This window comes from Girardinichthys multiradiatus, chromosome 22 (assembly GCF_021462225.1).
Source record: "Girardinichthys multiradiatus isolate DD_20200921_A chromosome 22, DD_fGirMul_XY1, whole genome shotgun sequence".
In the NCBI taxonomy this organism is placed as follows: domain Eukaryota; kingdom Metazoa; phylum Chordata; class Actinopteri; order Cyprinodontiformes; family Goodeidae; genus Girardinichthys; species Girardinichthys multiradiatus.
Genome location: NC_061814.1, coordinates 14076258 through 14098320, shown reverse-complemented (window position 1 = coordinate 14098320; position 22063 = coordinate 14076258). Strand labels below are relative to the sequence as shown.

Here is a 22063-nt window from a genome sequence, read left to right as displayed (position 1 = left end):
TCAACGACCGACGCCTCGCCAACGATCTGAACGAGTTCTACTGCCGCTTTGAAAGACAAAGGGACAGTCCTGCAACCATCCCCCACGACGCCCCCCAACAGCTGCAGCCACAATCCACCACCCCCACCTCCCCAACCTCAAGAGGGGCCTTGGCCCCTCCAACCCCCACCTTGAAGTCCCCCCCCCCCCACCAGCCCCCTACCCACGCCGAGGACAGCTCTTTCCATCCAGGAGAGGGACGTCAACAAACTCTTCAGGAGACAGAACCCCCGGAAAGCTGCTGGTCCGGATTCTGTCTCACCAGCCAGCCTGAAGCACTGCGCTGATCAGCTGTCTTCACAGACATTTTTAACACCTCACTGGAGACATGTCATGTGCCAGCCTGCTTCAAGTCCTCCACCATCGTCCCTGTTCCCAAGAAGCCAAGGACCACAGGGCTTAATGACTTCAGACCCGTCGCCCTGACCTCTGTGGTGATGAAGTCCTTTGAGCGCCTTGTGCTCTCACACCTAAAAGACATCACCGACCCCCTCCTGGACCCCCTGCAGTTTGCCTACAGAGCCAATAGGTCTGTAGATGATGCAGTCAACCTAGCCCTTCACTTCATCCTCCGGCACCTGGACCTGGGCATATTGGCTGTTGTTTTGAATATCCTCCACTTGCAGATAATTTTACACACAGTGCAAAAGTGGATTTCAAATATTTTTGAGACCTATTTAATTCCTGACTCCAGTATACAGTATTCCTAAACCAGTATACACTTCTTTCTGTAGGCCTCAGAGAGCTCTTCAGATCTTTCCATGGTGTTCAGCAGTCAGGAGTGCTCTAACCTAATTGTCTGAGATTCAAACAGGGAAAGTCTCCTTCAAAATGCTAAACAAAAATATTTTAATCGTGTACATGCAGTGTGCCTTGTGGCAAAAGCCATTTTAAGATGTAATAAAAATGTGGGTGTCCTGATTTATCCATATCAGAATTTATTATTTTATTACATGAATAAGGACTTTGTTCTGTTTTATTTATCGTTTTTATATTACACAAACTTCTCTGTCTGGATATTAAATATCCACATGACAAAATATGTTAGAATAAACATACAGGTTGTCGTAGGGTGTCATAATTTTTTCATATGAATGTAGATGAAAATATTTCCCATGACTAGACCAAAAAACCCTTCTACAGTCAATGAAATGGAATGTGTTCTGCTGAGACTAATTGTCAGATAAAAGTAGCTATCTTTTAAAAACAACATTTAAGTAAATATTAAACATACCATTCATTAATTCCACATTTATGTAATAAAACATTGTTTTATTGGTCTAAAAAAACATTCTAATCTTAATTGTCGTGTTTTCGTTAGTTGTAAGCAAAAAATCATAATCATAATTAACAGAAATAAAGGCTTGAAATCATTGTCTGTGTGCAATTAATCTATATAATCTATTTCAAATAAATTACTGAAATAAATAAACATTTTAATACTATTCTAATTTATTGAATTGAAGCAGGCAGTCCCTTCTTCTCCTCAAATTTCTGTTTTTGTACCCTGGGCCTCTTTATTAATCTATTATCTTCTTCTTTTGAGATGTATTCTCTTTATGTTACCAACCTAAATTGGTCAACCATATCTGGATTATTTACCTAGAATTTCAGTGACAACTGTTTCGGTTTCAGTGGGAAGCTAATAAAAAACAGGTTTAACAGCAGTGCAACTTAGTAAAAGCTGAAATGAACGCAAGCTTATCAAACCCTCCTATTTATATGTTTTCTGGTCTGAAGGTCAGTCAGACTACTTTGGAAAAACAATGATTTTTTTTTTTCCTAGCAGCATGTTATAGAAGTTGAAGCGATTGTATTTCTGTTGATATACACTCTTACTGTACCCAACAGTAATAATGTGCAGCTTGAATTAGGTGTCTCTACATTAAATGTGTAGTCCTAAAGCCTTGCACTTAAAAAACTGAACGTGCAGACCTAATTAGATAATGTATCTTTTACAGTACACTTGGAAATGTATGCACATGGGTTACTATTATATTCTACCTTGGACGTACCTTCGTCTGTCAACAGATTGTCACATTGGTTAATAGAAAGAAGCCTTGGTCTATTGACTGAATTACATATTCTCTCCCATTCAATACAAAACATTTGGAAATTGCTGTTTGGTGAAAATGATTTATTTAAGTTTTGTTATTTGTTGTATGAAGACTTATAATAATAAAAATATACAGCATCATACATGTTTAAGAGCTCATTGGCCTAATTTTTTCATTGCAAATTTTGAAAATAAGTATATGGAAAAAAGGAAGAGGGACATTTTTTAGGTGTAGTCGTCAAAGAAAGCAGAGTTTGTTTGGCAGTCACTTTTTTGTCTCAGAGAATGTTGTTGTACAGTGCATTGCTGGTATAGTTCTGTCCGTTTTACACAAAAAAAAAGAGAAAACAACTTGAATCAAACTTGATGATGCAAAGTATTGAGTTATTGTTTGTTTAGCAGTTAAAGTAAGGTTTTGTTGGATTTCTACAGTCATTAACAGTAAAGTCACAATTTAGTTTTTGACTTCATGCTCTTGCATCATTGCCCTGCGTTTCATTGGCATATTAAAATGCTTGGCTTTAACTTACTATGTAGCAATTATCATTTCCGCTTTCTGTAGTTCTTATTCTAGGGTTAGGGTTAGGATACATAATCAGATATCAGTTAAAGCCAGGCTGCCACAGATTTCCTTTACAAGCTTAAAGGTTCAGTGGTATGCAAATCACTAATTTAAGTCACCATATGTACTACAGATATGCACTGCTGCTACAAGATGAAGTCACTCACCTCTGCATGCTGAATGTTTGAAGTGGCTCAGATAGCACCAGACTTAGGCTCTCTCTGCCATTTGAGTCAGCCAATGATAATTTGCTCACTTGGGTGTCTCACTGACTGTGTATAAAGCAGTATTCTTTTTACAATGATTGTCAGGTAATAATCTAACATTGGAGAACAAAAACACACAGTGATATCACAGCAAACATAACTCACTCTGTCCTGATGCTTTATTTTTTCACGTTTGGACCAGCATAATTTTCCCTAAATTGGGGCAGTGGAAATAGAGAGAAGGCAACCTAGATGTATCCTGTAATCTGACACATCCAGTATGTTCCAGTAGTTTTTCCAGCAGCATTTTTGTGCTCCTCCAAACCTAAAATAGTTCAGAATATAGAAAGTTGACGTAAGTATTTCTCCAGCATTTTACATATCACATGAGGTGATTTAGGAAGAACATGATTAGGGCCTAATAAATACGAAACATTCTATGAACAATAATCACAAATAAAGTACTGTCACTTCTCATGAGATTTAAACTTCTTTCAAGTTAAACTCCTGAATATCAGCTTTTTAGCTGGTGGAAAACGACAATTTACCCCAAAGGCACTATTGAAAAATGTTTTTGGATCAGATTTTGTGCATTGGAAACTGACTTTGTTACATTTGGACGGCAAAGGGGAAAACTTGCAAGCCTGAGTACATCCTCCTAACTGTGAAGTGCTAGGGTGACAGCATTATGTTTGTAGGTGTCTTGCTGCTGGAGGGACTGGTGCACTTCAGAAAATAGATAGAATTACGATGACAGAACATTAGAGAAAATATTGAAGTAACATCTAAAGATAAAATCCAGGAAGCTAAGTCTTGGGTACAAATTGGTCTCTCAGACTGACCAAAAAAACTGGTGATGAGGAAATGACTGGCACACACATAAAGGGAATTAATGTAATCAAAAACATATAATTTAGAAAAGTAAGCACATTTTTTCACAATAACTCTAATTCCAAGTAAACTTGCTTTTTTGTGTTCATGTAAACAGCGTCGATACAATTTATGGTGACATGTCCACAAGCACTGTAAACAGAAGAGGGCAAAAACCTGCACACTGAAACACACACCCGACCTCCACCTCACACACACACTGTCCCTGAGAGTGTCCTCTTGCTGCTCAAACAAAGCCAAAAAAGCACCTGTCAAACAGGTCGTTTGGGAATGGATGGGTTGATGGAGGGGAGGAGAAGTGGGGGGAGGTGCAGCATATTTAAAGAGCAGAAAAAACCTTTTTGAGCATCACATTCTGGAAACAATCCCACACACACACAAAATTTGGACTATGGCTTCCACCACCTCTGGTGATGTTCTGCCCACCGGTAGCAGGATCTTCATCAACTTTCCTGACCTGCTCTTCATCCCTGAGTGGGTGAGTGTCTTTTTTGTCAAGAACTGATTTTTTATAGACATCCTCCACCCTTCTCTTTATTATCTTGCATTTACTCTTTACACTGCTGACTCAGACCACTCCTTCTTTATCACCCAGCACATTATCTTTGAGTAGTACTTATCACTTTGATCCTGTTTTCTTTTCCTCTACCTCTTAAACATTTCTCCATAAAAGAATGTCTCCATTTAGATATGACTCAGTGGATTGGTTAGAGGGACTCTTTGAAAAGTGCAGCCAGCAGTAAAGACACTAGCTGACTTAATGTGAAGGTCTGAGAATGGAATAAGTTTTTTTTGTTTTTTTGTTAAGCTAAACCTAAATAAGCATCTAATATATTATTTTAAGCTGCTATGTTTTGTTAATAGTTGTTGGCAAATGATAACATGTGTTACTTGGACAACATGGTCACATCTTGGGTCTATACTGACAGTTGGGCCTTAATGACCTATTGTTTCTGACAACCTTGGCAACAGAAAAAAACAGCAACCATAATTGGTTCTACAGCTAAACAATAAAGTATAGGTTAGAACATGCAGGAGGCAATTATTTTCCGCTGTGTTTAACTGTGCAGTTTAAAAGAAAATCAAACTCACATTCTACCAAAAAAAACAATGTCTTTGCTGTTTTTGTTGGGAAAAATTCAATAAGTCAAACTTTACTTTGAGTTTGATAGTGAGATTTTTGTGGAAGGTGAGATTAAAATGAAGTAAATCATAATCTGTATATTTTGTCATTCTGCAGGACTTTTAAACCTAAGAAGACTTCAGTTTATAAACAACAAAAAGAGCAAAGAATAAAAGCACAGCAGGTCGTAACAAATATGACTTCAAATAATGTGTTTACAACAGTAATGCATTACACTACATATGTAAGGGTTTGTGATAAGAAAAATAGTCTGTGAAGTTTTATACTAAAATTAATCACTTTTCAATAAGAACTGGAACGTCAAATTCTTTATTAGTTGATGACGTTTTCTGTTTCTTTTACTAAAGGTGTGGGTAACAATTGAACTATTGTCATCTTTTCTTGTTCTGCACGGGGACACATGGAAGATTAAATCTTTGTGACACAAGTGGAAAAACCCCTGTGCTACTCAGATATAGTTGTAGAGCAAGGTGTAAATCTATACCAGCCATCAGGTCACTTAGTTTACTTTGTGGCCCGACCATTTACATGATCTGCTGCTCAGGTATGGAAAAGCACCGATACTGTTTATTTAAACTGTCATACTTATAAGGAGGGCTGGGCAGACTAAGGGGCCAAGCCCCTGTAGTCACTGCTATCCTGGACCGAAACTGAGAGCCGGAGCGGTTGCTAATAAACAAAGTACAGTAAAGCACAGAGACATGAAAATCAATTTGTTTTGATCAAATTCAGGATTAAGACCATACAGTTTGTATGAAAATGTCTTTGTTGAATTATGTCAGGTTGGAGGTTTTCATATTTTCCTCTAAATGTCTGCTATATTTGATGGTTGGAAATATCATTGGGTAACATACTGCCTTAACAAAAAAGAAAACATGGAACAAAGTATATGTGGTTATGGAAACCATGTTGTAATTTATAACAGGCAGTTTTCATTGTATAACAATATTTAGGTAATCTTTCATGTGTGAAACCTCCAAAATTGTTACTTAAAGCACAAGAGAAAAGCAAATGAAACCCAAAATTACAATTAGAAAAAAAACACATTGATACATTACTGGTTGATGGACGTGAAATGTGTTTAACTAATGTGATGTTATGTTTATTGTCATTCACAGCATAAAAATCAATATGAAGAAATCAAACATCAAACCTCTATCTATGGTGCCACGATGAAAAATAATTAGTCATTATTAGCTATGTAAGTAGTTACATCAGACAAGAAGACTTGTAGCTCCCCAAAAACATACTGAAGCAAATTTTGTTGTCTATTTATTCAGACAACAAATTAAGAAAATACAACGCTGATTTGCAACAAATGACACCTCAACAAACAGATCCAGTTTTTGTGCAGAAAAATATAGCAAATTCTATTCATTCATACAGATAAATTCTGTCAGTTACATACATTTCAGTTATATCCAAGCTCTCAATTTCAGTTTATTAGGATTACTGATAAAAAAAGATTTCCATTAATGGAAAATCAGCTTATTGCATCAAATCACGGACTATGCAGCAATAGCTCCTCCTGAATGATCATGTGGCAACAGTGGCCGATTGATTACATCTATTCGGGAATTGTCCAGCAATCCCTCATACTGAGCATGCATGTGGCGATAGTGGAAAGGAAAACTCCCTTTGAACTGAAAGGAACCTCTGGGTCAATCTGGCTCAGTGTGTACAGCCATCTGCCACCACTGATACCGCTTTTCAGCCTACACATTTCAGAGTCCATTTTGGTTCCTGAACGTGATTTCAGCCGGGGGCGTATGTGTTGATAGACCAAAAGAGGTTCCAGGGTGCAAACTCTGGTTTTATTCGGGCACCGCAGAATACCAGATTTTTCTGGGCGAACAGCAACATTACCCATGGGCGGGTCGAAGCTGTAAACAATAGAACAAAGAAATACAGCAGTTAAGACAAGGAACGTACCGTATGAACATTATCTATATATTTTCAAAAACACACTAAACATGCACTGTATAACTACCTACTTGTTTCTCTTTCACTCGCGGATACTGAGCATATGCAAATGAAAACATTGTACATACCATTGTTATTGTTATGATTCTGGCACGTCTGCTCTACCCTGTCTCCCTGGCTGCAATCAGCAGATTAGATGCACCTGATGGCTGCTGCTGTGCAGTGCAATCTGTGGCATGCCATACACCTGTGTCTTCCTGTTAGGTATTATTTAGTCAACTCAGAGGTAAGGAACGACACAGAGTCAGTTTTCACTTGCGGCAAGGGTAGCTGTGCAGTACAGACTACAAAGTATTAGCACCCCTGTCTCTTTTTTTATATATGCTGATTCACACATAGTTCAACAAACATTGTGTGTGTGTGTGTGTCAGAAAGGTTAGGGTTCATGTGTCTTGATTTTAAGCAGAGAGAAAGGAGTGAGGATTCGGTGCCAGTCCCTAGATGTTGCTGATAAAAGCATAACTCACCCTTCTCTCTTATCTCTTTGTCTATGACATGTGGGGGAAGAAAGCACTTAGAGCAGACATGAGTGATAAACAATACAAAAGTTTTAAAAACCCTAACACTTCCCTGATATATACCGACTCTGACAAGCAGACGGTACCAGATTTTTGAGTAGATATCCAGCGTTCCTTCCTGTCTGATCATTGTTCTTGACCTTGCCTTGCCTTTTGGATTTATGCCTCTGCCTGCTCCCTGTCGGACTATTTGGATTTTGGTTGTCAACCTTGTTTCCTGCATCTGGTTTATGCCTTTGCTTGCCCCTTGCCTGACGCCTCTTGCTTCCTGGCACATCACCCCCTAAAGGCAGAACCTATTCATTGTCTGGTCCAGAGCACAGGGCCATGAAGAATTATGTTGATGAGGCATTAAAGGCAGGGCACATTCAACCTTCTTCCTCTCCTGCAGGTGCTGGTTTCTTTTTTGTTGGGAAGAAGGATGGTTCATTGAGACCACGCATTGATTAAGGTTTATTAGAAATTACAGTGTGGTTGCTACTCCCCTGAACGCTCTTACCTCTTCCAAGACACATTTTGTGTGGAATAAGGATGCAGAGAAGGCCAATAAGTTGAAGGAGCTCTTCAGGTCAGCTCCAGTGTTACAGTCTCCTGACCCAGAGAGACAGTTTATCGTGGAGGTGGATGCCTCAAGCACTGGGGTCGGAGCCGTATTAAGTCAAAGAGGTCAGGATGATTGTGTTCACCCATGTGCCATTTTCTCAAGGACTCTGTCTCAGGCTGAGCGGAATTACGACGTGGGAAACAGAGAGTTACTGGCCGTCAAGTTGGCATTGACAGAGTGGAGACATTGGCTGGAGGGGACTAAGGAGCAGTTTATGGTGTGGACTGACAATAAAAACTTGGAGTACCTGAAATCAGCAAAATGGCTGAACCCCAGGCAGGCAAGGTGGGCTCTGTTTTTTGGTCGTTTTAATTTCTCCCTATCTTACAGGCCAGGGAGTAAAAATGACAAATCTGACGCCCTATCCCGGATTCAAGAGCCTGAAGAATCTTAGTCTGCGGTTGAAGAGGAGTTTATCTTTCCTGAAACCGTCAGGTTGTCTGTATCCTGAGTTGAGGTGGAAAGAGAGGTCCAGGAGGCCATTAGGGATCTGCCTATCCCACCATCATGTCCACCGGACCGCTGTTTTGTTCCTGAACGCCTTGTGCCAAAGGTATTGGAGTCTTGTCATTACTCTCGCCTCGTTTGTCATCCTGGAATCAGCAGAACGATTCAGACAGTTCAGTCTCAGTTTTGGTGGCCATCGCTGGTCAAGGATGTCAAAGACCTTGTTTCTGAATGCACTCAATCTTGTCGAGCCAAGCCTTCTCGTCGCCCCCCTGCGAGGTTGTTGCACCCATTGCCCATTCCCCCTCGCCCATGGTTGCACATTGTGACAGGTCTACCGGTTTCTAATGGTCACTCTGTACTACTAACCATAATTGACAGATTTTCTAAGATGGTTCATCTGGTGCCCTTGGAGAAGCTTCCATCTGCAAAGGAGATGGGTGAGATATTGACCCGAGAAGTTTTCAGGCTCCATGGAATTCCAAATGACATTGTTTCCGATAGAGGACCCCAATTTGTGTCACGTTTCTGGAAGGAATTTTGTTCGTTGTTGGGAATTTCTGTTAGTCTTTCCTCAGGGTTTCATCCTCAGTCTGATGGCCAAACCGAGAGAGCCAACCAAGAAGCTGAAACCAAACTTTGTATATTATATGAGTCTGACCCGACCAAGTGGTCACAAAATTTGCCCTGGGTGTAATACGCCATGAACTCTATGCAATCAAGTGCCACTGGTTTGTCTCCTTTTCATGTTGTGTTTGGTTTCCAGCCACCCATGTTTTCAGTTCAGGAGAGAGAAGCTAATGTTCCGTCCACCCAAGCGAATGCCCTAAGGTGCCAAAGAATATTGAAAAAGGCCAGGAGGTCGATGGTCAGAATGTCACTGGTTCAGTCAAGAACGGCCAACCGGAGATGGATCCCTGCCCCTAAGTACCAGGTGGGGCAGAAAGTTTGGCTCTCCGCCAAGGACCTCCCATTAAAGGTAGAATCCCGGAAATTGGCACTCCGATTTGTTGGACCTTTCCCAATCTCCAAGATCATCAACCCTGTCGCTGTACGACTGAGATTACCCAACTCCATGAGGATTCACCCCACGTTCCACGTTTCTCAGGTCAAGCCCTCGTGGAGCCCGGACTTGGGCCCACCTCCGGGCCCCCTCCACCCATCCGGGTCATTGATGGTGGTCCAGTGTTCTCGGTCCGGCGCATTCTCAGGTCCAGGCGAAGAGGACGTGGAATGCAATACCTGGTTGACTGGGAGGGCTATGGACCCGAGGATCGGACTTGGATTCCTACGAGGTTCATCATTGATAAGGACCTAATTCGTGAGTTTCATCGTCTCCATCCTGATCAGCCTCTTGGTCCGTCAGGAGCCGGACCTTAGAGGGGGGGTACTGTTATGGTTCTGGCACGTCTGCTCTACGCTGTTTCACTGGGTGCAATCAGCAGATTAGATGCACCTGGTGGCTGCTGCTGTGCAGTGCAATCTGTGGCATGCCATACACCTGTGTCTTCCCTGATATATGCCGACTCTGACAAGCAGACGGTGCCAGATTTTTGAAAGCCGTTGTGTGAGTAGATATCCAGCGTTCCTTCCTGTCTGATCATTGTTTTTGACCTTGCCTTGCCTTTTGGATTTATGCCTCTGCCTGCTCCCTGTCGGACTATTTGGATTTTGGTTGTCGACCTTGTTTCCTGCATCTGGTTTATGCCTCTGCTTGCCCCTTGCCTGACGCCTCTTGTTCCGATCGTTGACCCTGTTTCTGTCCTTGGATTATTGAGCCAGCCTAGCCCTCGGATAATTCAGCCTGGAGTCACTTCTTACCTGTGCTGTGGAGATCACCGCCTGCCGCCCACTGAGGTTTCCCCTCTGGGTTTCAAGTTCCACTCAAGACAAAAGCAGGTTAGTGACTTTTCTGATCCCTGCAAAATCTGGAGACACTACAAGTCACTAATCCCTCTTTCTGCCTCAGTGATTCCTGGAAGCTGTGAGGAGTGTTACCTGTGTGACGTTTTCCTGTGGCTGAATAAACCTTTTAAACTTTCAGTACTGTGTCTGGCTGAATCTTGGGTCCGCCTTTTTCTGATTCATAGCAGTTATTGAATGGAGTTGCAGTCTCCTTTTCTGTATTAACTGTAGTGTACAGATGCTCTTTTTGTTGCATTAAAAGGAACTGCAGACCTAAGATATTGTGAGCAGCGGAAGGAACAATAAAAGGATCTCCTCAATTGAGTCACCATGTTTTCTCTGATGAGTAAAAGTCTGAGGGTTCTGGGCAAGGCTCATCATCACATTGGCTTGGGATGCCTAGGTAGTTAAAGAGTTTCCTCATTTCCACCGAGACCCTGAAGTATCTAGATATTGTGAAGCAGTTGTGGTTGACATGCCTCTGCAATGTCACATGGAAGACTGGAACATCTGTGGAGTGATTAACTGTGTTGGTAGTCCCAGTTTTTAAGAAAAGGGACCAGACAGTGTTTTCCAACTATAGAGGAATCGCATTTCTCAGCCTCGCTGTAACAGTTTACTCTAGGGAGTTGGAAAGTAGGCCGTCCCCCAAACTTAGATCAGCTGACCAGATTGTATACAGATGAAATGGAAACACAAAACATATTTCAGGAGAAATGATTTCCCACATAAAACAGCTCCTCCAAATTCAACTGGAATCCTGAAAGTAGTTGGTATCATTAGGATAAAACTCCCAGTGCTGACAGGATAGTTCAGTGACATTACACAACCTTTATTGTTTCAGTGGGAGCAAACTGCAAACAATTCCGGGCTTCTTGGAAGGATGCTTTTTTTCCCAGAAATTTACTGAGCTATGCAGCAGCTCCTTTAAGCAATGGATACCACTGACATTGAGAAAAAAACAATAAGGCCTATGTATAATGTGCTGATGTCACTACGTGCAATAGCTGTAAATGTTTGTACAGAAGAAAATCACATTTTCACACAATGCTTGTTCTGTTCCTCGTTTCCATAATGCATTGTAGAATTGGCTGTTTTGCTTTTCTTGCTGTCAGATATTTAAACATTTTATTTTTACAATTATCCCTATTAAACATTTCACTAAACTGATGAACAGTGAAAAAAAAGTAAGGTTAAACTGCTGAGACACTTTACAGTGAGATTAGAGAACATGCTTAAACTGTTATTAAAACAAAAGGTTTGCATTTATCCATGAATACAAAAATGTGCCTCTTTATGTTGATGCCATTGTTTCACACAATAAAAAACAGTTTAGCAGTTCTCATTTTCATTTTGTTTGTGTACATTTCAGTCCATATTTCATCCCATGGCTAGAGCACATTTATATAGCACATTCCAGCAATAAGACAATTTACAGTGCTTTACATGTTGAAAAAAGTACATTGCAGTGACAAAAAGCATGCATGACGATGGAAAGTAAAGGAAATTTGGACTATAGTGTAACGATGAAGCAAATCAGCCAGAACCCAAAACGCAGCCAGACAAGAGAACAGTTAACCAAATGATTTATTATAAAAATAATAATTGGGTAGATGGGGTTCCACAGTAAGTGGTCAGACTGGAAGGACAGGAATGGAGGTTTCAAAGGAAACTGAAATCCAGCCGGGGAGGAAGGGGAAGTGGACAACAGGAGGTCTTGGGGGATCTGGGAACAAACAGGGGACAGAGAATATTTCCACCAACCAGATGCAGAGGCGTGAGACAATCCAAGGTAAAGCACTGGAGGGTTTCAAGCAGGGGTAGTCCAGTAATCCAGAAACAGAGTCAGAGACAGGCAGGTTTCAGCAACGGGAGGTCAGGACTTTTCCGAACAGCAGAAGGACTTGGCAGAAATCTGTGGTCAAAAAACAGGCAGGATCAGATAACCAGAAAAACTCTCTTGAAACATGAATCAAGGCTTGAAAGCTGTGACAGAGGCAACAGAGGATCTTGCACTGAGCTGGTGACGAGCAGCTGTTTAAATACGAGCAGCCCAGTGCAGGTGAAGGCAATGAGTAATCAGCACAGTCAAGGTAGAGCTGAAGGGCTGGAATCATGACACTACAGACTAAAATTAATTATGTTTCAGTGAATAGTTTAAATAAAACAGTCAAAAGCAACTCTAAATAAATGCGTTTTTAACCTCGATTTAAAGGAACTCAGGGATTCAACTTTTTGCAGTTTTCTGGTTTGTTTCAGATTAGTGGAGCTTAAGAGCTAAATGCTGCTTCTCTATGTTTGGTTCTGGCTCTGGGGATGCAGAGTAGATCTGAACCAAAAAACCTGTGTCGTCTGGAAGGTTGATACAACAACAAGAAACCTTATTTTGACGTATTTTGGTGTAAACCCATTCAGTGACTATGTCTATGTCTCCTGCTCAGTCTATTCTCTGAGGTACAAGGAGCCAGTGTAAGGACTTTAGAATTGGGGTGATGTGCTCCACTTTCTTAGTTTTATTGAGGATGCAGGCATCAGCGTTCTGGATCAATTGCAGCTGTCTGATTGACATTTTAGGCAGACCTGTTAGGACACTGTTGCAATCAATTTGACTAAAGATAAAAGCATGGACAGGTTTTTTGAGGTCCTGCTGGGATATGAGTCTTTTAATCCTGAAAACATTCTTCAGGTGATCAAAGGCCGTCTTAATGATTGCCTTTTCGTGCCTCTGAAGGTTCATGTCTGAGTCCATCACTACACCCAGATTTTGGGCCTGATCTGTGGTTTCCAGATGTATTAACTGAAGCTCTGTGCTGACTCTTGATCGCTCCTCTTTTGGTCCAAAATAATTACTTCAGTTTATTTTTTATTCAACTGAGGAATATTATGGAACATCCATCTGGTGATTTGTTCTATGCATCTACCTATTGCTTGAATAGGTTCATAGTCAGCTGGTGCCATTGTAATGTAGAGCTGTGTCATCTGCATAATTATAGTAACTTATTGTTTGTTATGATCTGAGCTAGGTGGAGCATGTAGATACTGAATAGGAGGGCTCTTAGGATGAAACCTCGGGGAACCCTGCTTGTTATTTTGTCTACTTTAATACAAAGTAACCTATTACAATGAACAAGTCTCTGTCCTTCAAGGAAGACTAAAACAGGCCAAGTGCTGTACCAGAAAGACTGATCCAGTTCTCCAGTTGTTACAGTCATATTCTGTGATCAACAGTGCTGAATGCTGTGCTGATAATACAAGCACTCTTCCACAGTCTGCATTAATGCAGATTTTACTGAACACTTGGACAAGGGCAGTCTCAGTACTGTGATGAGCATTAAAGCCTGACTGGAAGACGTCAAAGTAGCTGGTCGTTGTTAAGAAGGCGTTTAACTGTTGAAACACAGTTTTCTCAATAATCTTACTGATTGGAGATTTGAGATGGGCCTGTAATTTTGCAATAGTAACATGTCTAGATTTATTTATTTTTTAACAATGGTTTATTAATTGCTGTTTTTAAGGCCTGGGGGAAAACACCTGACAACATGGATCAGTTTATTATTTGAATCAAATTAGACGCTATGAAAATTTTCTTAACCAAGCTGTACAGCAGAAAGAGGAGCATAGTTGATGTAGCTATGTTGTTGATTTGGCAGAATTGTGTCATTTTGACTACATTTATTTTGGTTGGACACAACATTGGTGCTGGACTTCATAATAATGTACAGACAGCTCTTCTACCTGTCTGAATTTTTACAGTAAAGAAGCTAGCAAATTTATTGCAGGCCTCATTAGAGTAGAGTTTAGATGCTACAGACCCAGGAGGGTTTGTTAACTTGTAACAGTAGCAAACAGAACACGAGCATTATTAAGGTTTTTGTTGATGATTTCTGAAAAGACAGATTTACTTGCATTTTCAGGTGTATGTTTATCTGTGAAATCTCTCTTTGTAGATTTCATAGTGAACCTTGAGTCCAGTCTTTCGCCACTCCCTTTTACACTTCTTACCAGTGGAGCATTTCTTCATGGAGATTTTGTTTTACCAGAGACAACCGATACTTTAATGGAAGCAGTGGAATCAAAGATGTCTAACATTTTACAATGAATTTTTCAGGCACTATAGTGTGAAATGCTGGACCTCCTCTCTGTAGGCCAATTCATTATTATCAGAAATCATACATACAACAGTGGTGTTGTCGAATAAATCAAGGGTGAGACTCAAATTGCTTCATTTAAATTTCAGTAAAATTGGGTTCATAGCTGAAATACCTTTTGTTAACCAAACAAATACATTCATAAATATGTCCTGTGAGTCATAACATCACCCAACAGTGAAAAGTGGCTTCAAAGAGGAAAATCTGCATTCATGGACTTAAAGGAACGTACATTACAATGTTGGAGAAATGTTTGCAGACAGATTGTTCGATTTAGGGCATGGCACATTCCTTTTTATGCAAACTGCTGGTTGGTGGCTTGGCTTAAAATAAATGTACAAAAAGCTTTTCTAGCCTCTGAAACACCGATATTTGCACAACTGATGGAAACTTAGTTACATTTAATTTCAAGACGGTTTTGCAACAATGTATGACTTTTCCATTATACTAGAAGTTCCTCAATGATGTTGAACAAACTGTGTAGATTTGTAGTTTCTATAAAAGTGCAGGGACAAACAGATGAGATTTTGTAACAGAGTTTTTTGTCTTAGGGAGGGAAGGCTGTTTTGCTGTTAGACTTGTGGACTTCCTGTCTTTATATTTAGTGTTCTGCTGATACAGTGGATCTCTAAGGTGCAGACACCATGTCATGTTAAATTACTGTTTTTTTGTGATTCATCTTGCACAGTTCAATTGAAAAACAAATATGTCTGAATGGGAAAAAGTAAATAGCATAATTTGTGCATTCACTTTGGAAACATTCCCTACATCTTTTGAGGATATCGCTCATCCAAGCCCCACTGTAGGTGACCCCAAATATTTCCTGTTAGATCTATTTCTGGGTTCTGGGTCAGCCAGCACACTTTAAATTTACTTTCAATGAGTCCTTCTTTTGTTGACTTAGATGTACCTTGGACTCACTAAATTTTTTCCACCTTAACAAAATCTTTCGTTCCATCTGAAGAAAGGTAACACCACAGCATGATACAACCATAACTATATTTTACTTTGGGCATGGTATTCCTGTGATGACGTTGTCTTGTTTTTGTGTCAGTCATATCAATTTGAACTATGGCCCAAAAGCTGAAGTTAAGTTTCATTAGACCATAAAACATTCGTCCACAGGTTTTCGTATTTCAATCATCGCTGGATGTTTTCTTTGGAATTCTGCCTTAAATTCCCCACTCACTAGATATATTGAGAAATTGAGATTGTTGTCATCTGTAGAAGTAGCTTTGGAAAATCCTGCTGACATCTGTGTTGCTGTCCACCTACTGGGAGCTTCCCTGACCAGTTCATGTCATATCTTTTCATCTATGGAGAAATGTCCAGTTTTTATAATGTCCACGTTTTCTCATGTTCACAGTCACTGGTAACTGGCTTTCAATGTGTGCAGGTGTTTAATATTACCACAGATTTTTTTTTGCAATCGTCTTCTGAATGACACGTTTGAACAATGTAATCCCTTTAATTCTTTTTAACCTCTCTGCGAGCTATGGCTCTAGCTGAAGGATGTAAATGATTAAATTTCAACAAGCTCCTTATAGGACAGCATAACCGTATTTCAGCTTATTCAGATTCAAAACTGATGCCCGGTGTAAAATTAACTAAATGGTTAAACCTAATTAAAAGGGCCTTGAATAAAGTATTAGATTAAGGGTTTGCACACTTCTGTAGCCAGTTTTTATGGCTATTTAATCTATTTGTTTTGTCATTTAAATTCTAAAGGATATGTGTCATGTGGTTTATGTGTCGTTTTACACAGTAACCATCAGTTTAACAGGGGTGTGTGGATTTTTGAGATCCTTTCTACAGGTCCTTCTCAAAATATTAGCATATTGTGATAAAGTTCATTATTTTCCATAATGTAATGATGAAAATTTAACATTCATATATTTTAGATTCATTGCACACTAACTGAAATATTTCAGGTCTTTTATTGTTTTAATACGGATGATTTTGGCATACAGCTCATGAAAACCCAAAATTCCTATCTCACAAAATTAGCATATTTTTAAAAGGGTCTCTAAACGAGCTATGAACCTAATCATCTGAATCAACGAGTTAACTCTAAACACCTGCAAAAGATTCCTGAGGCCTTTAAAACTCCCAGCCTGGTTCATCACTCAAAACCCCAATCATGGGTAAGACTGCTGACCTGACTGCTGTCCAGAAGGCCACTATTGACACCCTCAAGCAAGAGGGTAAGACACAGAAAGAAATTTCTGAACGAATAGGCTGTTCCCAGAGTGCTGTATCAAGGCACCTCAGTGGGAAGTCTGTGGGAAGGAAAAAGTGTGGCAGAAAACGCTGCACAACGAGAAGAGGTGACCGGACCCTGAGGAAGATTGTGGAGAAGGGCCGATTCCAGACCTTGGGGGACCTGCGGAAGCAGTGGACTGAGTCTGGAGCAGAAATATCCAGAGCCACCGTGCACAGGCGTGTGCAGGAAATGGGCTACAGGTGCCGCATTCCCCAGGTCAAGCCACTTTTGAACCAGAAACAGCAGCAGAAGCACCTGACCTGGGCTACAGACAAGCAGCACTGGACTGTTACTCAGTGGTCCAAAGTACTTTTTTTGGATGAAAGCAAATTCTGCATGTCATTCGGAAATCAAGGTGCCAGAATCTGGAGGAAGACTGGGGAGAAGGAAATGCCAAAATACCAGAAGTCCAGTGTCAAGTACCCACAGTCAGTGATGGTCTGGGGTGCCGTGTCAGCTGCTGGTGTTGGTCCACTGTGTTTTATCAAGGGCAGGGTCAATGCAGCTAGCTATCAGGAGATGTTGGAGCACCTGATGCTTCCATCTGCTGAAAAGCTTTATGGAGATGAGGATTTCATTTTTCAGCACGACCTGGCACCTGCTCACAGTGCCAAAACCACTGGTAAATGGTTTACTGACCATGGTATCACTGTGCTCAATTGGCCTGCCAACTCTCCTGACCTGAACCCCATAGAGAATCTGTGGGATATTGTGAAGAGAACGTTGAGAGACTCATGACCCAACACTCTGGATGAGCTAAAGGCCGCTATCGAAGCATCCTGGGCCTCCATAAGACCTCAGCAGTGCCACAGGCTGATTGCCTCCATGCCACGCCGCATTGAAGCAGTCATTTCTGCAAAAGGATTCCCAACCAAGTATTGAGTGCATAACTGTACATGATTATTTGAAGGTTGACGTTTTTTGTATTAAAAACACTTTTCTTTTATTGGTCGGATGAAATATGCTAATTTTGTGAGATAGGAATTTTGGGTTTTCATGAGCTGTATGCCAAAATCATCCGTATTAAGACAATAAAAGACCTGAAATATTTCAGTTAGTGTGCAATGAATCTAAAATATATGAATGTTAAATTTTTATCATGACATTATGGAAAATAATGAACTTTATCACAATATGCTAATATTTTGAGAAGGACCTGTATTTAATCCAGCTTCACCCCTAAACAGTATTTTTTAGTGCATTCTGGCTGAAACACCAAAGTCTGTGAAGGAATTTAAAGAATGGAGCCTAGAATCCTTTATTTCCACAGCCCCATCCAGGAGTCAGAGATACAATGTTATGTTCTATTAATTCTGTTCTAATAAAAGGAAACATTTTCACTAAGGTAGCTGCAGAAAAGGAAACATTCATTTAGTAGTTTTAAATTTTTTTTATACTTATACTTGATATGTTATGACTTATAAAAATATCTTTTTTAAACAAGTTAATTGCCTTTATAAGCATTGTATTTCATGTAGAGATAAAAATCTAAATGTTTAAAGAAGGATAAGAAAGTCTTTCTGATTAATGAGCATTTGCCGCAACTTAATGTTTATATCCAAAGGATCTTTTCAGACCAATGTTTGTCAAAGGAGGAGAGAACAAACGAAACAATACACAGAATAGTGGCAACTCTGTGCATATCTAAGTGTGTATGTGTTTGTGTGAGCTTTTTACAGCCTAAAGTTTTGCCTTACATTGTTTATTCATGAACATCCAAGTAATATGAATATATAAAAATTGTTCAAATGCATTTGGGAAATTTAGGATTTAAGCTTTTTTTTTTTTATCCGGGTTTAATTAGGGAATACAATGTAGGCTTCCTGCATCAATTTCTTATAAATTTATCACATTTATTGTTTTAATTTTTTGAAATAATATTTCTATATCATATACATTACATCCATTGAAATATCTTTACTAACACTTCAACAAAAAGTAATTTTAAAGGAAGATTTATCCCCCAAACAAACTGTGCCATTTTTTTCTGGTAGATATGAGGCAAATGAAAAAATAAGTATTTACTAATTTTTCATAATCAAATTTGATTGCATTAAATAGTTTTTTTGGATCTTTACCGTTATGTAGAAATCAGATTTGGAGCTTCAAACATCTCCTATTTCCCTTGTACAACCTTGCAGGTCATTGGGGGTTTGGTGTGGACCCTGGTGGCCTCGACTCGAATCACCCCGGACAATCCTCTGGGCTGGGTAATGTTTGTGTCCATCTTCTGCTTCATTGGGACGACTCTGTGGTTATTCATCTTTGCCTGTGGAGGAAATCAGAGCAACTTTTGGCCTGGCCTGGTTAGAGACACACACACACACACACACACACACACACACACACACACACACACACACACACCTTACACAATAAATAAAGGGACATTTCCAAGCAGCACTGTTACAACAAAGAAAAAAATAAACCAATGAAACATTTCCTCACGCTTTGTGCTAAGTTTGTATATGCAATAATATTTACATAAATTACCATATAATTACTGACAGTGATTCAATGTTGACAGTCTTTTCTCCTCTTGCAGGATACGGGTTTCCATTTCTTGGCGGTGGTTTTCTACCTCAGTGCATCGGTGGTTTTAGCCTACATCACAATTCAGGAAAACTCTTCAGCGACATTTGAGAGTTTAAAGATCTACCGACTGGACATTTCTGCTGTGGTATGCAAAACACAGCTAATTAAAAATAAAGACAATTACAGTTTTTTATCTCTCTTCACCACAACGGACCGGCACAGTGCCCCCATTACTGTGGCAGCTGCACCGATCCGTCTGTCGCTCCATTCTTCCCTCACTCGTGAACAAGACCCCGAGATATCCTCAAAAGATGTAGGGAATGTTTCCAAAGTGAATGCACAAATTATGCTATTTATTTTTTCCCATTCAGACATATTTGTTTTTCAATTGAACTGTGCAAGATGAATCACAAAAAAACAGTAATTTAACATGACATGGTGTCTGCACCTTAGAGATCCACTGTATCAGCAGAACACTAAATATAAAGACAGGAAGTCCACAAGTCTAACAGCAAAACAGCCTTCCCTCCCTTAAGACAAAAAACTCTGTTACAAAATCTCATCTGTTTGTCCCTGCACTTTTATAGAAACTACAAATCTACACAGTTTGTTCAACATCATTGAGGAACTTCTAGTATAATGGAAAAGTCATACATTGTTGCAAAACCGTCTTGAAATTAAATGTTACTAAGTTTCCATCAGTTGTGCAAATATTGCTGTTTCAAAGGCTTGAAAAGCTTTTTGTACATTTCTTTTAAGCCAAGCCACCAACCACACCTAACACACCTTTATGATTAAGGATGTAAATAATTAACACAGAGCTATGAAGCCGTAAAAATAGAGCCAGAGGGTTAAACCCTCTGTCTCTACTGTATATAACTGCACATGGTCTTTATTTACCTCTTTTACATTTTCCTGATGGCTTATAAGATTGTTTTCCTTAAAATGTTTTAGTTTTATTATCTTTTCATTTTATTCTTGTTTATATATCAGCCATTTAAATAGTTCTATTTTTTTTTCTATGTTCATAGATACAAAAAAATATAACACTGTAAATAAATTATTGATAATGACAGATACCATTTAATTACATTTATTGGTAAAACTTTTAACAACTTACCAACACTAAAATGTTTACATTCTGGACAAAGTTTAAATAAAAAATACATTTATTTGTAGAGCATAATAATAATAAATTAGTGGTTGTGGTTTTTGTCTCATTCTATTGTAAAATCTGTTTTTGCACATTTATCTTGCCTATTTACCTTGCTTATTCTTTGATTAAACCTTTTTCATAACTGTCTGCACCCTACTTGTGTGTTACTAAGAGCTGCTGTAACAAGTTCATTTCTCCATCAATAAAGTCATTTATTCATCTTTTTCTATATCGCTTATTACATAGTGGGTTGCGGGGAGCTGGTGCCTATCTCCAGCAGTCTACGGGCGAGAGGCAGGGTACACCCTGGACAGGTCGCCAGTCCATCACAGGGCATCACAGAGATATACAGGTCCTTCTCAAAATATTAGCATATTGTGATAAAGTTAATTATTTTCCATAATGTCATGATGAAAATTTAACATTCATATATTTTAGATTAATTGCACACTAACTGAAATATTTCAGGTCTTTTATTTAGGACTTTTGTTTTAAATCAATGTTATTCCAAATGTATGTCTCTCAGTTTTCTCCTCCAATTTCCAACCATTTTCAAACTCTGTGTTGTTTTTAGGTGATGTCCCATGTGGCCACTCTTTTCTACTTCCTCCACGCCATTTTCTCTGCCATCAGATGGAAGAGGGCCTAAAGCACAACTTGAACTCCATTAGACATGAAGCACAAGAAGATATAACGACTAATAAAACATGTTTTACATTTTTGTTTTGCTCTTTCCTTATTAGGTTTAGAACTAAAAGTAAAAAAAACTAAAGGGAGGAATCCCGTTATGTCCAATGTATAAACTAGTATACAACCGGCATATCATTATGCATTCACTACAGTTGTCTTGACAAAATCCGACTAGGTGTGTATGAGGTGAACGAGTGTCAGTGAGTGAAAACTGACCAATGAAACCACTGATTTAAGTACTTTTGCTATTCTTCAGTAAAAATATATTTATTCAGACAGTATGTTTTTTAACAAATAGGAAAAGAAAATTGTCCATGCTTTCATTTTGTCTGACATTTCATTTACACAGGAACTTTCTTGGGGTTAACTCAACCTGCAGAATTGTTTTCCTTTTTTTATCTTAATTATTGTACAGCAAACAGACTAAATTTATGGCACATGGTAACAAGAGAACGCATACATAAAATTAGGTATACTCCTAAAGAACACTAGTTTTAAGAGTGTGTTGCAGGTCAATATAAGAGTCAAATCTAAAAAAAAAAAATTGTTCCAACTTACAGTCCAGACTATTTTGGATTTTAAAAATAGAAACAAAAAAATGATAAGTCTGACACATTTCAACTCTGAGAATGAGTTCATATCACTCATAAAACTTCATGACCAAGTTGACTGTGTTTCTTTTTTGTCTGTTTTCTTTACATTTTAGATAAGGAAATTATAAAATGCATAAAACAAAATGATGAAAAAACCTTTCTTTGATTAACTTTTTTTATTTAGTTCTTGAACAACAATGCTTTGTACTATGGAAAAAATGTTAACATTCAATGTTGTAAGTGGGGGTTTTCACTTTACAGGTATGTCAATAATCTATCTCACAAAATAAATAGATCGGAAACTCAAATATGCGTTGGTTTGT

General features: G+C 39.2%; 1 protein-coding gene and 1 long non-coding RNA gene across 2 annotated transcripts; one reads left to right on the top strand and one right to left on the bottom strand.

The window, feature by feature from the left end:
- Positions 1-3989: 3989 nt before the first annotated feature.
- Positions 3990-21174, top strand: LOC124859375 (myelin and lymphocyte protein-like). Its single transcript, XM_047352130.1, has 4 exons — positions 3990-4232; positions 18908-19072; positions 19312-19446; positions 21032-21174. Exons 1-4 carry the CDS (start codon positions 4146-4148, stop codon positions 21104-21106), a joined length of 462 nt encoding a protein of 153 aa, XP_047208086.1. The 5' UTR covers positions 3990-4145; the 3' UTR covers positions 21107-21174.
- On the bottom strand, positions 5789-12180 carry LOC124859376. The gene is made up of 2 exons (XR_007036076.1): positions 12120-12180; positions 5789-6781 (listed from the first exon to the last, which is right to left on the bottom strand). It is a non-coding gene; the product is annotated as an uncharacterized LOC124859376 (long non-coding RNA).
- Positions 21175-22063: the final 889 nt, after the last annotated feature.